Source organism: Diabrotica virgifera, chromosome 8, assembly GCF_917563875.1.
Source record: "Diabrotica virgifera virgifera chromosome 8, PGI_DIABVI_V3a".
Taxonomy (NCBI): domain Eukaryota; kingdom Metazoa; phylum Arthropoda; class Insecta; order Coleoptera; family Chrysomelidae; genus Diabrotica; species Diabrotica virgifera.
Window position 1 is genome coordinate 88175957 of NC_065450.1, and position 18635 is coordinate 88194591.

The 18635-nt window shown below is 33.3% G+C and overlaps 1 protein-coding gene across 1 annotated transcript in view; it reads right to left on the reverse strand.

Annotated features, from left to right (window-relative positions):
• The window catches only part of LOC126890203 (CBY1-interacting BAR domain-containing protein 1), a 72510-nt gene extending 54271 nt beyond the window's left edge, over window positions 1-18239 (reverse strand). The window contains exons 1-2 of the mRNA XM_050659056.1: window positions 18190-18239; window positions 15561-15972 (exon numbers count right to left, since the gene is read on the reverse strand). Coding sequence (XP_050515013.1) covers window positions 15561-15972; window positions 18190-18239 — 462 coding nt within the window. The remainder of the gene's footprint in view (window positions 1-15560; window positions 15973-18189) is intronic.
• Window positions 18240-18635: the final 396 nt, after the last annotated feature.

Below are 18635 nucleotides of genomic sequence, written 5' to 3' on the forward strand. Positions count from 1 at the left end.
AAAAAACTAAAATTCATTTCTGTTCCGGAGTTTATCACAAGAGACTTAGCAACAGCTGAAGTGGAGCTCGCCACGGAAAGGGGCAAAAGGCAAATTATAATTGCCTCTGCCTATTTCCCGGGTGATGAAGACCAACCTCCGCCAGAGGAAGTGAAAGGCCTCATCAGTTGGTGCAACAAAAAGAACAGACAACTTATCCTTGGATGTGATGCGAACTCCCACAGCATAGTATGGGGCAGCACAAACACGAACAAACGTGGGGAGTACCGTTTAGAATATTTGGCTAACTCCAATATAGACATTATCAATAGAGGTAACAAACCAACTTTTATCACTGCAAATAGGAAAGAGGTGCTTGACATCACCTTAACTGGTTGCTCTGCTACAAATCTAATACAGAACTGGCATGTCTCCGATGAGGTATCGATGTCGGATCATAGAACCATAAGGTTCGATGTCGAGGCTGAGCGGGAACATATACAGTCCTGTCGAATACCGAAACATACTGACTGGTGTGCATATAAGGACACCCTAAGGTCAGATATTGAAGGCGTAACTTATTCGATTGAAACCATAGAGGAACTGGAAGGTGCCTCACAATGGCTAAATCGTACGATAATTAGCTGCTTTAAGGGGGCCTGTCCCATCAAGACCAAAGCCGTCAAAAAAGATGTGCCATGGTGGAACAGGGAACTCAGTAAGTTAAAAGTTCAAACTCGTAAAGCTTTTAATAGAGCCAAAAGTATAGGTAACTGGGATGACTACAAAAAGGCTCTAACAGAATACAATAAAGAACTTAGAAGGTCTAAGAGAAGAACATGGAGGCAATTCTGCGAGGGGATAACTGAATTAGCCCCAGCAGTACGCCTCCAGAAAGTAATCTCAAAGGACCACTCAAACGGTATTGGACTTCTAAAAAAGCCAAACGGAGAGTTTACTGAAACCATAGAGGAAAGCATGAGTTGCTTATTACAATCTCACTTTCCTGGATCAACACTCATTGAAGATGACCCAAGGGTTAATCTTGATGAATCTAATTACAGAACATCAAGAGCTGCAAAAAGCCTAGCGGGAAAAATCTTCACCAAAAATAGAATTAAATGGGCAATAAATAGCTTTAAGCCCTACAAATCTCCTGGAGAGGATGGTATCTTTCCAGCCCTGCTACAACAGGGCGTTGATACATTAACTCCTCATCTAGTCAAAATATTCAAGATGAGCTTCATCTTGGGCTACATTCCAAAAGGGTGGAGAGAGGTTAGGGTATGCTTCATTCCTAAGAGTGGTAAACGCCCTCCAGAGGAGCCGAAGTCATATAGACCCATAAGCCTTACCTCCTTTCTACTTAAAAGTATGGAAAAAATACTTGATACATATATAAGAAGCGAATATTTAACAAATATACCGCTTCACAAAGAACAATTTGCCTACCAATCAGGCAAATCCACCGTGGATGCCTTGCACTGTCTCGTAAAAGACATAGAAAAGGCAATAGGATCAAAGGAAGTGGCGCTATGTGCATTCATAGACATAGAGGGTGCGTTTGACAACACCTCATATGAATCAATCAGCGCCGCCGCAACAGCAAAAGGTATCCAACCTTCCATAACTAAATGGATTCAATCCATGCTAAACACTAGGAAAATTATTACCTACCTAGGAGGCAAATCAACTACTATAAAAGCAGTAAAAGGTTGTCCTCAAGGAGTAGTCTTATCACCTCTACTGTGGTCGCTAGTGGTTGACGACCTCCTAACAAAGCTCAAAAGAGCAGGATTTCGTGCTCTGGGCTATGCTGACGATCTAGTTATAGTGGTTAGAGGCAAACATGACGGTATTATTGCCGAACGCATGCAGCAGGCCTTAAACATTATAACCACTTGGTGTTCGAGGGAAGGGCTATCAGTCAATCCCAACAAAACGACACTTATTCCGTTCACTAACAGGAGGAAACTAACATTACAGCCTCCGATCATGAATGGAATAACCCTTTCTTTCTCAGAAGAGGTTAAGTACCTAGGAGTCATCCTTGATAGGAGACTTACGTGGAATGCACACCTCACTCATATTACCACAAAAGCAACAAGGGCTTTCTGGATGTGCCGTAGGCTTTTTGGGAAAACCTGGGGTCTGAAGCCAAAAATGATCTACTAGTCATATTTAACGGTTGTCAGACCCATTATCACTTATGCTGCGATGGTTTGGTGGACCAAAACAAAGCAGCAAAAGGCAATAAACGAGTTGCAAAAAGTGCAACGACTTGCCTGTATTGGGATCACGGGTGCAATGAGATCGTGTCCTACCGCAGCCTTAGAGGCAATGCTAGACCTTCCTCCACTACATTTACATGTACAGAGGATCGCTCTAGAAAATGCCTATAGGCTGACACAGAATAAATCTCTAAAACCCGGTGACTTAACGGGACATCTTGAGGTATTAAGGGCTGGAACAACCCAAATCATGAAGATGCCTAGAGACGTAATGCCTGCAAAACAAGATTTCGAACTCGCGTTAGATGTTATTATTAACGACCGCGAGTTGACAGAAAACGAAATCGCTCAAATCACAAAAGGTGCCTTCACTTACTATACTGATGGGTCAAAAACAAACGAAGGAGTAGGAATAGGGATCACAGGTCCTAATATTAGGATATCCGCAGCCCTTGGAAATGCTCCAACAATATTTCAAGCAGAACTATTAGCAATAGAGTTCTGTGCTCAAGAGTGCCTAAGGAAAGGCCTCAACTCAGCAAGAATATTTATTGCATCTGATAGTCAGGCTGCTTTGAAGGCTCTGAAGTCCACAACTTACGAGTCAAAAATAGCCTGGAATTGCAAACAATCCCTTAAACAACTGGCAAGTCGCAACAAACTAACGTTGCTATGGGTGCCAGGGCATAAAGGAATTGTCGGAAATGAGATTGCCGATAGTCTCGCAAAGGAAGGAGCTTGTACTCCTTTCATCGGACCTGAACCATTTTGTGGCATACCAAAAAGCCGCATAATGGAAGAAGTTCGAAAATATGAAAAGGAACTCAGTGCAGCCTACTGGAAAAATGTTCCAGGTCAAAGACAGGCAAAAAGGTTATTACGACCCTCTGCCCGGTACGCGAAATTACTCTTAGAGCTTCAGAAATCTGATCTCAGAGTAATCACAGGAATTCTCACTGGACACTGCTCACTCAGATATCATCTCTGTAAAATGGGCATACTGGACAGTGGGACATGTAGATTCTGCGATGAGGCAGATGAGACGTCAGAACATATTATCTGCAATTGCAGAGTAATTGTTCGGCAACGCCATAAATATCTGGAACAGGTATTCCTTGATCCTGATCAGATTACAAACCTAGCTCCAAAACGGATAATGGACTTTCTTAGAAGCCTAGACCTTTTGGACTAAAATATAGATGTAGGGTATACACAAAAGATCTTAGAGGTCGCAGTGTAGTAAGGTCAACTGGGCCAATCGACCCCTTTTGCAATCTACAATCTACAATCTTTATCATAACTTAGATATTAAACATCAATTGATAATATTGTTTTGTGTCACTAATATCAGCATCTCATCGGCTAAAACCAAAAAAGCCAAACCATCTCCTCGGGACAAATTTCAATCAATTGGTTTTGAATTTGATGTGATAGGTATCTATAAAAAAATATAAAGCATTTTTTCTCACTGATTCTAAGATCCGTTAGAATCCCGTCCCACGAGTCAACTCAAAAATAGCTGGTCTGCAAAAGAACGTCGTAGGTAATCGTAGTAACGTCCGCCACACTACTCTGATTTGAACCAAGTGACTTCTTTTTATTGTCGTCCATCAAAAGTCATTTTTGTAATAATTCCTTCTAAATGCACAAAGAACCAATTGGTGACTAGAAAATTTTTGGTTGGAGATGCACCTCCCTAAATATAACCCTGGCGGCGCCCATGGTTGACTTCAAAATTAATAGAACCCCATTAAAGAAGTGTTCCCTGCGTCACTGCTTCATTTAACAGTTGTACTTACTTTAATACCTGTAAATTTATTTCAATGTTGAAAGATAATTATTATATTTTAGCTGGTTTTTAAAGTTTTTGTCCCATTAATAGGCACTTTTTAACACGATCCATTGATAAAAACAAAAATATAAATTATTATTATACTCGAATTTTAATGATTCGGTAAAGAAGCCAATTAGTCCAGAGAAATAAGGATTTTCTCAGGACACTCAAATATCCAGGTAGCTGACTACTTTTTTAGTTATTGTAGACCTATAGGATGAAAACCTACTTGTTTCCTGCCTAGAGTTCGCGTCCGTTTTTAATTATTAATAATTTAGTGCAAAAAACGCGATATTTTTTCGATTTTTTGCACCCCATTAAAAAGCTAAATAGTTGACATAAAATTACAAAATTTGATTTTTTAGAACTTTGAAACAGCTTCAAAATGCCGATTTTTGAATGTTAAAAAGTCAAGTTGTTGCTTCGCAAATTACAAAATAAATGAAAATCGATATATGATAATAACTTTTAGTAAATTTAACTTAGAATTTTAGGGTTTGACCCAAAGTTGGGTATTTTGGTATTTAACAAATATTCTCAAAATTTGAGACCGATCCATTAATTAGTTTAAAAGTTATTCCATTTGTTTATCCCAGGGACCTTTGTTTTGCAAAAATATTAGACCGAAAATAATGAATACCGGGTGTCCACTTATATTTTCCCCCATTTTAACTGCCTATAACTTCTAAACGGCTCAAGATAGAAATATGCGGTTTTCGCTGAAATGTTTTATTTTAGTAAAAGTTTTGTCTGAATGGACTGAATTTTTTATATCGCTTTCAAATACGACAAAAAAATGGCGGATTTTTGAAAAAAACGTTGACTTTTTTTAATGGAACACCCAGTATATTTTTTTGTAAATTGAAAGAAAGGTCATTCACCTATCCAGCGATATAAAGTTTTTTAAAATCTGTTGTCAAATCACTGAGTAATTAATTTTTAAAATGAGCGGTGCAACGTTAAATAACGTAACTAAGCAAAATGATATTATGTTTAGTGTACAACACATGAGAAAATGACATATTTCTCTCTCGCTTCTTCTTCTCCGCTCGTGAACTTCTGCGCTCGTGAGAAATATGTCTTTTTCCACCTACCTCTACCGAAAGTATACTTTTCCGGACCTGATTGTAGGGAGGAAAAGTAAAAGTGACGTTATGGTATTTCATTCATGAAATATAACTTATTGACGCCCTGTACAATATCTATTTTCTATTACGTAAGTATCTATACATTTTAACGTTTATTTATAAAACACCCTATATTTTGCAGAATGACTTGTTCTATTATCTAACCCTCCAGCTCTAATTTACACCTAATAGACCAGGGCGCATCTGTAAAAATATTAGTACATTTTGGACGTTGAGAGGTGAAATTTTTTTGCAGAAATTACTTAAAAATAACTCAAATAATAATATTTGAGTTATCCTCCCTCTCAAAAAGGTCCGGAACATTGTTTAAATAATCAAAATGTCAAAAAATGAAGGAAAAATTCGATTTTTTTCTTCGTTTTTTGATTACAACTTTAAAAGTATTCATTTCCGAGAAAAGTTGTACTGACATAAAAGTTGCGTAATTAAATTTCCTACAATATGGAATTGGTTAAAAATTTAAAAAATAGTCACCCTTGTTGCAAATTAGCAATAATTGCGAAAAAACCATTTTTCAACTATTTATGCTACACTCAGGACCTTCATATTTCACCCAGAAAAACTATATGATGAAGTAAAACAATACTGTCAATTTCATTAAGATCGGTTCAATAAATTTTGCAAAATAAATTTTGCAATCCAGCTTTCGCAAAAAAAATTCATTTTTTCAAAATGTTACAGGACTGAAAATAAAGCCGATAGCAAGTTGAATTTTTTTGCGTATAGAAGTGTACTGTACCTTTCATTTGCAATTTGCAAAATTAAAATCGATTAACTACCACGGCGTCAGGAATTTTTTTAAATAATCATTAATTATTGGTGCTACGCGCAGGACAGCGGATAGTTTGCTCTGATTGGGCATTCCAATGACCTTTGATAATTATTGATACATTTTAATTTTTATTACATTTCAATATAAGTAAATAAATTTGTTTATTGCAAAATTAAAACACATCCTCTATCCTTTGAAATAACACTTTTTTAGCAAAAACTTTCTTTTTTCATATATTTTAATTTAGAGAATAAAAGTTTATTATTTTTAAACATATGCAATTGTTTAAACTATATTTCACAAACAATAATAAAATTAGTTTGATTTTTGTGGAATTAAAATATTAAAATACAACAAAATATAGAGTAAGAAAATAATATATTAGATAAAACTTGGAAGAAATTTTGGTGGAAATCAACTTGTGTGAATCGAACACCGCTGTCCTGCGCGTAGCACCAAAAATTAATGTTTATTTAAAAAATTTTCTGACGCCGTGGTAACTAATCGATTCTAATTTTGCAAATTGCAAATGAAAGGTACAGTAAACTTCTATAACAAAAAAAAATCAACTTGCTGTCTGCTTTATTTTCAGTCCTGCAACATTTAAAAAGAAATGAATTTTTTTTGCGAAAGCTGGATTGCAAAATTTATTTTGCAAAATCTATTAAACCAATCTTAATGAAATTGACAGTGTTGTTTTACTATATCATAAAGTTTTTCTGGGTAAAATATGAAGGTCCTAAGTGTAGCATAAATGGTTGAAAAACGTAAAATGCGAATACTTGTTTTTGTATGTTTTTTTTTTCGCAATTATTGCTATTTTGCAACAAGTGTGACTATTTTTTAAATTTTCAACCAACTCTATATTGTAGCAAATTTAATTACACAACTTTTATGTCAGTACAACTTTTCTCAGAAATGAATAGTTTTAAAGTTATAATCAAAAAACCAATAAAAAAATCGAATTTTTCCTTCATATTTTACATTTTAATTATTTAAACAATGTTCCGGACCATTTTGAGTGGGAGGATAACTCAAATATTATTATTTGAGTTATTTTCAAGCAATTTCTGCAAAAAAAATTGAGTCACCGCTCAACTTCCATCTCAAAAGAGATGCGCCCTGGACTATTATTAGATTTGCTGTTATAACCATGCATTTAGTCTTTTTTGGGAAATTAACATGTTAAATTTTGTAGCGGTTATATTACATTCATGCAGCATACCTCCGTTGTAAATCATCTTCACTTTGAGAGATTAGTATTGCGTCGTCTGCATAGCAGATTATTTTAAGTTGGTTTTCTCCCATTTGGTATTCTTTTTTGTTCTTTCTTTTTTTATTATTTCACCCATAATCAGGTTGAACAATAAAGGACTCAGGGATTCCATTTTCCATTGCCAGCTTCAATTGGGTCAGTTAGTTCTTCATCTAAATTTACTTCTATTGTGTTGTTCTGGTAGATGTTTTCGATCGATTTAATTATTCCTAGAGGTACCTCTCTTGCGTACAATAAATGGATAACGTCCTTTAATTGGACCCTGTCAAATGCCTTCTTAAGGTCCACGAAACATAAGTATGCCAGTTTGTTGTATTCTAACGATTTCTTTTGAACCTGCCTCATTATAAATATAGCGCCGGTGCATGATCTTCCTGACCTAAAACCTTGTTGTTCTTCTGCTAAATATCGTTGCGAAACCCAAGATACCGTTTCTGTACTATTTAATGCTCCTGTCATATTTAGAAGCTCTTGTCTTTATACGGTAGTAAGAGAGGTCACAAGATTGCAAAGTCGCCTTTGCCCTACAAGGTAGATAGGGGAGAGTTGAACAAAACGAGATACCATTCTTGTTTATTTTTATTACGGAAAGAATGTTAAAAGAAATTATCATATTATTATTTTTTTATAGGTATAACATTTATTGAAACACACAAAAAACATATTTTTAGCTATTTTTAATGACTGGAAAATAGTAAAAAAACATATTTATTAAATTCCTGCACATCCCGTTTTAGCATACCACGGTTGGATAAAACGGGATAGGTTCACAATATTTAATTTTTTTTCATTAAATTATCTAAAAAGTATATTTAAGTAGATACCTATAAAACTGCAAAGCCAAATTTACCTTTGAAAAAACAATATCTTCAGTAGTCAGAAATTTAAAAATAGGCCTTTTTATGTTTTTTTGCAAAATGGGAAATAAGACCTTTTATTTAGGACTAGGTACGTATATCAGAACAAAAGTCACATAAAAAATGTTGTTCATTTTAGTCCAGGAACCGAAGCTTTTCACCCCGCAATTTTTACAGAATGGATCAATTTGCTTGAAAATTTGAGAATAAGTAATGGATAGTCCAAGGATCAAAATCTATATGATGACGAAAGGCGCTTTTTCCATGGGGGTGGTTACCACCCCATCTCGGGGGTGGACATTTTTTATTATATTTTGACCGCAAAAGTTGATAAAAACGTTAATTTTAAGCAAAAAATGTTCTATACATTTTTTTGATAACAATAATATTTTTCGATTTATTCGCTATCGAAAGTGTTCGTTTTATATCGAAAAAATCAATGTTTTTCGATATTATACTCATTTACGATTCACTCAATTTTTAACGTAGAAAGAAATTTTTCAAACCAAGTTCTTGAGAATTAAATATCCTACAATTTCATATTTAAACATTTTTTCGTATCTCTGATGCGACTCTTTCTATTCTGAAGAAAATGGTATTTTTTACCAAAACTACAAAAATTCGTTATTCGTTTTTAACTCCAGTACTGTTAAAACTAATCATTCTAAGCCAGTGAAACTTCTGGAATCTATTAATAATACATAAATAAAGAAGAATGAATAAGGCAATGACTAAAAACAGCGCCAACTTACAGTATTATGCTTCCAATTGGATTTCTTCTTTTTTTTTCAAAAAAATATATTGATTTTTTAACCGTAACTTTTTATCTTTCATACTAGAAAGTTTGGTAAAAAAGAATTTTATAGGTTTTTACAAGATCTATAAGGCTATTAATATTAAATCCTTTTAAAATCCTCCGTCGCAAAAAGAGGTGACTTTGAAAGGGTTGGTAAAGGCGGTTTTTGCATGTTATTACAAGTTTTAATTGTCAATAGCTCACTCAAATTTTGCCGTAAAAAAAGTTTTGCAAACCAATTTTAAATAAGCTACAATTTTATATTTAAATATTTTTTCATATCTTTGATCCTAATTTTTCTATTCTGAAGAAAAGGACAATATTTACCAAACTACAAAAATTCGTTATTCGATTTTAACTCCATTTTTTTTTAAAACTAATCATTATAAGCCAGTCAAACTTCTAGAATCTATTAACAATACTCAAATAAAGACGACCAAATAAGTTCAATGAATAATTTTAATTAGGGTGGTGAGTAGAAGGAAGTTTCCTATCATTTTTTCGCTGAAAAAAAAAATAGGGACTGACATTCTTTTTATTATGTCATTTAATTTTTAAGCTAGAGACTATTCTTTTATTTCTGGAGATAGACATTTTTAAGTACTTTAAATTAGTTTGAACAAGTTATCCTCGAAAAATGCATAGTTTTCCCGTCTGTTGACTTTGAAACTACAATATTTAGCATTTGACGAAGAAGAGCTAACATATAATAAAGTATAGCGCGATTACTATTGGTCTTAAAGAAAATTTAAAAAATAGATTTTGTTTATTTTTTCAAAAGGTACATTTTTGTTAAGCAAAGTTGTTTTGATTAAATGAAAACTTTTTGAGTTATTAGCAGAAGACTGATTAAAAACATTGATTTTTTCTATATAAAGCTAACACTTTCGATAGCGAATAAATCGAAAACAATTAATTTTATCAAAAAAATGTATAGAGCGTATTTTGCTTAGAATGAATGTTTTTACCAACTTTTGGGGTCAAATAAAATAAAAAATTTCCACCCCCGAGATGGGGTGGCAACCACCCTCATGGTAAAAGCGCCTTTCGGCCTCATATAGATTTTGATCCTTGGACTATCCACTACTTATTCTCAAATTTCCAATCAAATCGATTCATTCTGTAAAAATTGCGAGGTTTTGTCCTATTTTAAGCTTCATTACTTGGACTATTTCTGCAGTATGAGAACAAGCTTTATTATCGCTATTTAAAAAATTAATAGGCCAATAAATAAATAGGTGGATAAAACGGGACATAAAAAACTGTATCCCATTTTATCCAACTTATAAGTGTCCCGTTTTGTCCAACTCGGACATTTTTCAAAACAAAAATGCCTCCTGCCTAAACGTGAAAGTAAAATTAGATAGACTACATATGAGAATATTCGTTAATGAGTGCTTAATTAAATGTAATAGTCACCGGAATTATATGTTTAGATATGTAGGCAATATAATGTAGAAAACAACGCACTTAAAAGTACAAAGTACCAAATAAAGAGAGTCAAACAATTCTAAACACAAAAACTTTTCATCAAATAATCTCATCGCGGTAAAAAGAACTGAGAATGTTAAAATGACGACAGAGAACAAGTTTTCGTCGTTGTCCGATTGACAGCACTAATTAGGTCTCTAGGCTAGGTATCCCGTTTTATCCGACTATCCCGTTTTATCCAAATCTCCCCTACTGAACCATATGTAACTGTCGCGTCGGCCGTATCACTAATGTGTATAACCTACAGATTACCTTTGGTTTCAGCACCTAGGTTTTACACCTACAACTCGCCTGCAGTTATAGAAGAGTCGCATAGCCCTGTTGATTAGGTAGGTATGTTAATATGAGTGGTCCAGTTTATTTTGAAATCCACCAGGGCCAGGGTTACCCTAGATACCTGCTTGACCTCATTGGTTCTTTCTATAAATTCCAAATAATTTCAGCTCACCCAGTTCAGTACATTTCTCCTTATTTGGAAGGGTAACTGTACTACTTTAGTTTTGGAAGCTCTCACAGGGAGGTTTTCTTTCAGATACTAATTCCATATGTATGAAGTGGCATATCACATCTGATCCTCAACAATATTGGGAAATTTTTCATTAGTCACTATTACGATATCGTTGCGAAACCCTAGATCTAGATTCTTAAGCCCATGAATCAGATAATCAACGACTATATTTCATAATATTATTGATAGATCCCCTTGAGGGGATATTAATACATACAGTAAGCGCCTCGCTAGTAAACTGTGACATTATTTATAGTCTGCTCACAACCTGGCCTATTTCCGACCGAAGATTCTAGTCGTTACGAGGGAATACGAGTCCTTACCACGGCATTCGGGACGAACGCTACCGAAGTATATAAGAAGAGAAATTCCGTCAGCAGGCCAGTCAGTTATAGAAGCGTAATAATATTATTGTATTCGAATCGAGTTGTGCGCTGTGTATTTTGAAATGTATTAGTTATCGGAATTATTATGTTTAGTTAGTAAAATCATAAATTTGAGTTTGTAAATAAATTAGATGTGTTAGTTTGAGTTATTTGTAACTATTTAAATAAATTAAATAAGTGATGTAAAATAAAATAATATAAAGTAAGTCTTCCTTTACTTAAATTAAACTTGCCTAAAAACATAAAGAATAAAATAGTAAAGTAGTCTGGGCTGATTATCGGAGAATAGGCCATTTTTGGGAAAAGTTATTTACCAGCAATTTTATTGCTGGAATCGAAGCTTGTGATTATATATATTAATAATATAGGTATGCAAAGTCCGCAGATAGTGTGCTACTTTTTTTATAAACAAAATGGCGCCCGAAAATCGTGTTTTTTTCAATTATTGCTCTATACCTCCGAAGATTTTAACTTTAAAACAAAAACACTCAAATAAAAATTCACCGCAATTAAATTCTGCATAGAGATATGTTTTTCCCGATCTGCTCCGACAAAAATTTTCCTCGGGAAATGCAGGTTTTTCCAACAAAATCTTTAACTTTCAAATAAAGTTTTAGATAAGTAATTATCTACCAATAATTAAATGATTTGGTAACTTAAAAGCCTTCTTGGTTTAGACTATAGTTTCAGAAGCTGGTGAAAATTGAACGAATATTTTAGCAACAATTCAATTGTTAATTAATAATTTACGGTCGCAATAATAACCAAAATAATTATGATACACTGATCAAACTTTGAAATCTTATAAAGATGAGATGCCTATTTAACATTTTGTCGACAAAATATAAATTTTTTATTTTTTTGCATAATCTTTAAATGTTAAAAAAATAGTTATAAACAAATTAACGTTTCTCAAAAAGTTTTTATTATATTCTAATTTAAAAAAATAGTTAAAATGCTTGTTTCAAATATCTTGAAAATGAATGCTTTAAAACTTTTTTGCAACCATTTGCAAAAAAGTTATGAAACAGCAAAGTAAACATACGATTACTACGTTATTTATAATTTTTTTAAATTTTTTCAAAGCGTAAAAGTGAGTTTAAAGTACAAGCTAATTATTTACAAAAATATCGACTATTAGTTTAATGGTTATATGTTAATTAAAGATTATAAATATATTTTTTGTAATTTACACGCGCGAAAGTAGACAAATACAGTACTGTAGCTAAAAATTTTCACTCAAAGCGACGACAGTCTCGCGACGTACACTTAATAATAAAAATGATAGTATTATGTATGCTGCGTGTCAGTCGCTTCGAGTGAACATTTTAGCTCCGGCTCTGTATCAAGCCTACTTTCGCGCTAAAAATTACAAAAAAAAGTATTTTTAATCTTTGATTAAAATATAACCATTGAACTAATATTTGGTATTCTTTGTGAGTAATTAGATTGTACCACAGACTCACTTTTAAGCTTTGAAACAATTAAAACAAATTATAAAAAACGGAGCAATCGTATATTTACTTTGCTGTTTCATAACTTTTTTGCAAATGGTTGGAAAACATTTTTAAAGCATTCATTTTCAAGACCTTTGAAATACGCATTTTAAGTATTTTTTAAAATTAGAATATAATAAACAATTTCTGAGAAATGCTAATTTGTTTATAACTATTTTTTTAAACATTTAAAGATTATGCAAAAAAATGAAAAATTTATATTTTGTCGACAAAATATTAAATAGGCATCACATCTTTATACTCTTTCTAAGTTTGATCAATGTCTCATGATTATTTTAATTGTTATTGCGACTGTAAATTGTTAATTAACAATTGAATTGTTGCTAAAATATTGTTGCTTTGTCGATAAAATATTAAATAAGCATCTCATCTTTATAATCTTTATAAGTTTGATCAATGTCTCATGATTATTTTGGTTGTTATTGCGACTGTAAATTGTTAAGTAACAATTGAAATGTTGCTAAAATATTCGTTTAATTTTCACCGGCTTCTGCAGTTATAATCTACACCAAGAAAGCTTTTATTTCACCAAGTTATTTAATTATTGATAAATAATTACTTGCCCAAAAAATTTATTTTGAAAATTCGAGATTTTGTTGGGAAAACCCACATTTTCCGAGGAAAATTTTCGTCGGAGCAAATCGGGAAAAACATGCCTCTATGTAGAATTAAATTGGGGTGAATTTTTATTTGAGTGTTTTTGGTGTAAAGTTAAAATCTTCGGAGTTATAGACCAATAATTGAAAAAAACACAATTTGGGGGCGCCATTTTGTTAATAAAAAAAGTAGCACACTATCTGCGGACTTTGCATACCTATATTATTAATATATAGGATCATAATATTCGATTCCAGCAATAAAATTGCTGGTAAATAACCTTTCTTTGTACTTTACTAATTAGACCAGCGTATTATAACTATTTTTTTTTCAAAAAATTTAATAATTATGCAAAAAAACGAAAAATGTATATTTTGTCGATAAAATATTAAATAAGCATCTCATCTTTATAATCTTTATAAGTTTGATCAATGATTTCTCCACTTACCTCGACACCGTAAGGTACAAGAGGACGGCTTAAGTAAGTAAGTAAGTTTGATCAATGTATCATGATTATTTTGGTGATTATTGCGATCGTAAATTGTTAATTAACAATTGAATTGTTGCTAAAATATTCATTTAATTTTCACCGGCTTCTGGAATTACAATATATACCATTTAATTATTGATCAATAATTACTTACCTAAAACTTTATTTGAAAATTAGAGTTTTTGTTGGGAAAACCCGCATTTTCCGAGGAAAATTTTCAGCGGAGCAAATCGGGGAAAAACATATCTCTATGCAGAATTTAATTGCGATGAATTTTTATTTGGGTGTTTTTGTTGTGAAGTTAAAATCTTCGGAGGTATAGAGCAATAATTGAAAAAAATACGATTTGTCGGCGCCATTTTGTTTATAAAAAAAAGTAGCACACTATCTGCGGACTTTGCATACCTATATTATTAATATATAGGATCTTATAATTCGATTCCAGCAATAAAATTGCTGGTAAATAACTTTTTCATGAATTTTGCTAATTAGCCCAGAGTAAAGACAGTTTTGTAACAAAACACACGGGTATCTAATTGCTAGGCTTGTGCTAATCCTGCCCGTTGTCACCTGTGACTTTCATGTCTGTTATGTCATATCATTGATTTCAAGAGAAATAGAGACTATTCAAATATTTTTTTTCCATACAAAAAATACATTAATTAATAATATTGTTACTCTGTTTTAAAAAAACTTTAGGTATTCAAACACCAACAACATTACAATAGGTACTTTATAACCTTTACAACTTTAAAGCCCGGCGTCCACATATACGGAACAGTCCACTACGAAACGGACCGCGACGATCGGCATTTTACTATTTTCGTGTAGGTATTCACATAGGCGTAACCAGAGGGGGGGTTATAACCCCCTCCCTCCATTTGGATGTACCTTGAGCTCTATAAGCTTAACACCATTACTATTCCATACCGCGCAGAGGCCATCAAGTAGTAGTAACCCCCCCTTAGGATCATCCATCCTGTTTACACCTCTGGGTATTCAAATGGCTTAGCGCGTCCTTTACGAAATCGTAGCACATCGCGCTGAGCCATTTGAACACACACAAATATTAAAATGTCGATCGTCGCGGTCCGTTCCGTAGCGGGCTGTTCCGTATAAGTGGGCGCCGGCCTTTACACAATGACAACAACTATAAACTTCAAATCATAGAGGTATATATTAACATAGAGGGAGCCTATCTTCCGCGCTTCCTGACGACAAGATCTCATGGACTGGTTTGCTGCATCTCTTTCTAACACATTGTATTGAAAATCTATGATGACATTCAGTGTGAAGATAGGCACGGAAGAGGAGGACAACTGTAGCAGCTTTACTATGCGTAAGAGTGAGACAGCACTAATCCAAATAAAAAAGATGGTGTCGTCACTTCGCTCTAAATGACACTCTCTCTATGCTAATATATAACTCTATGCTTCAAATACAACAACTGTTCTATAAACTGTCAACTTTTTATGTTTATGGTTTCTATACATTTTCTGACGTTCTAGACGCCACAAGATATAAAGAAAAGTAAACAGTGCAACAAGTGAAGGGTCCAGGACTGTATTAGCTCAATGTATCCGTATGTGTAGTAACGTGGGGGTTACGGTATAATAAAATATACTTAAATACAAAATAAGCCGAAAGATATAGACTAAACAAATAATCTAATACTTACAATTTGTTGCCTATTCCTTGGGTTCCTTTCCCTTATTCTATCCAAATACCTCTTCTTGGATACCTCCTTATCTCTAGCTGTATAAATATCTTTAACTTCATCTTTCGCCTGTTTGCAAATATTTTCGTACTTCATAAACTGACTCACCACCTTAACATCGATGCCTTGTACTCTTACATCTTCGTAATCGCTTATTTGTGACATACAATCGGCGAAATTTTCCAGTCCAACTGACAATGATTTATTGATGTTTTCATTTTCTGCTATATTTAAAGAAATTTTTGCTATTTCATCCCTTTCGTCTCGTAAACGAGCAGATTTGCGGGAATATAACGAAAATATGTTACAGAAGTCTGCCAGATATTTTTCTACAGATTGAATGCGACTTTGTATAAACTTAGCTTCTGTCTCACTGAAAATAGGAAGAAACTGATGAAAAAAATTATGTACCTATGCCTACAGTTTATTTATGAAACCGTATTAAACCAGGCTCTATCATCGCCAGGGCCGCGTTTAGGTCAATTGACGCCCTAGGCAATTCTCTAGTAGCCGCCCTTCAAGCATGTACCATTTTTGCGAAAAAAAATTGCAAGCAGATTTTTTTATTTAAATAAGAATACATAAAAATTGTCATTCCAGTCCGATCACATCAGATTTCTTTCTTGATTTTTCTTTGGAAAAACCATCGATAATGTCGTCATAATTGATCGCCTTTGTTTCGTGACTTTCTATGGACAAAATCGACAAATTGTTAAGACGTTCTTGCGTCATACTTGATCTGAAATTATTTTCATGACTATTTTAAATTCTTGACATTTTCGAAAATGACCTTTCAGAGGACACGTTGGTTGGCAACTGGGAGACACAAATAAATGCGCAAAGCAATATCAAAATTAGGGAAAATATCTTTCAATCCACTCTCGTTTAAATATTTGGATATGTCAATTATTGGTGATTTTATTGTGGTATCCAAATGAACCTTTAAGTGAATGCATTCATGTATCTATTAGTGCAGTCAGTGAGGGTATTTGGCTCCGAATTCCATCTTACTGCATCAATTTACTTGATATTTTCAGTGTATGTAGGGAATAGCTCAAGAAACAAAGTCTACGCTATATCCTATGACGCTTTTAACTTAGGGCTGGTTCCCCCCGTTCTCGGGGGGAATTTTTATCAAACTGACACCGGAAGTGGCCAGAGAACCAATAACTGCTTTATAAATTTTTTTGAAAACTCAATACTTTTTGTGTTATTCGTGGTTAAAAATTTGCCATTTTCATTGAAAAATGACACTTCTCGGAGACTGTTTTTTTGGGAATACCATAAAAATTGTGCATCTAACGAAAAAAACTATATTTTTGTAGTTTGGTAGGTGAAAAAGATTTTTTTTTGTGCATGCTCAAATCGGTGTATTCAACTTACAATAACAGAGAAATTGTCGATTTTAGGGGTATAATGCTACGAATACCTTTTGTAGTGCTTGAAAAGACCTTTAAAACGAGAACTGTTAAATGTCGGTTACATTCAACCTAAGCGAGATATGGTGCAAAAAAAAGGATGACCAATGTATTTTAAGGAAAATGAGAAGTATACTTAACCCCTCATCCACCAGAATTTAAATGCATCGTTTTTCTTCTAGAATACGTTCTACTATAGCGTTATTTCTATATTTAAAAAGTTGAACGGGATTAATATGAATGGTTTTTGAAAAGAATAAGATCAAATTATAGAGCGCAATTTTAAATTATCTTAAAAATCTTCCTTTTTCTCCATGTTATTCGAAAGTGATAAGAGATACCAGTGGCGACGCGTGACTTTTTCTGAAGTGTTACCAAAACCAGATGCAAAAAATCTTATTTAAAAAATGAAGATATGGCTAAATGTATATATATATATATATATATATATATATATATATACATCTTCCAGACATTGATGCGTCCATACATTTATGTTTTTGCATGTAATGCTGCATCCACCGCATTGTTGCGTCAATATACGGACGCAGTAATACAATCGCTTATATTTCGGTAATGGTCGTTGCCAATTTCTCTTAGGTGATATAAGGGGACACTAGTAATCCAAACAAGTAATGTGGCCAATTTTCATAGAGTTGTGATGCACAGCAAAAAACTTATTGAGGATTTTAAGTGACGCATCAATAATATTAGCATGAAATGTTTGTGTATACATTAGTTCAAGATATCTCCTTCAGGAGGCGCATGAACCAATCGAGTATAATTCATTGGTGAATATTATTTTCATTCTTTCGATTATTCTGCGTCTTCTTAATTTGGCAACATTGCTAACCGTCTGAAGTACCGTTATACAAGTATTTTAAATGTCGATATTGGATCAACGGAAGAAATGGATAACGAAAATAAAATCTTTATTGTCATCACAAAACTCAGGTAGGCCTTTGCGAAAATAAGTTCAATAAGTACAAATTAAAATTGTTTTTATAAGGAAAAAATAATGCATTCTTTAAAATATTTGCGTTTTTATAAGAAAATGATGCGTTTAATTATATTTACTGATGGGTACATTTTTTTATTTTACTTTCCTTTTCAATGAAGGACAGTTTTGTAACGAATAATGAAATAATATGCTTAAATGTAGTCAGCTTTACAGTTCAGACAGTATCCCTGATACATCGGATGTAGACTCTGATGAAGGCATGTTGGGAAAACCACTAAGAAAATATTTTACTTTAAATCGATATGTTTCACCCGTAATAAAGATTATATATATTATAGGTATTATTGTGTCCAGAAAATTTAGAGAAGTCTAATAACACTGGATTAGTTTTTAAGAACAATATTACGTCTCACGCCATATACGCCACGAAAAAGCTAAAAAAAGAGAATGGAAAAAAATTGCTAGATGCTAAGCACATTCTAAGAAGTCATTCAGGACGTTCAGAAAATTATTTCCTTTATTTCATGTAATTCCTTGAATAGAAGAAACCTTTAGAGACTGACCGATTAATCGGTTTCGGCCAGCTTCGGTCAGCATAAATCTTCAGCTAAAAACTTTCGGCGAAACCTTCGTCTTCACTTTGGCTGAAGGTGGAAT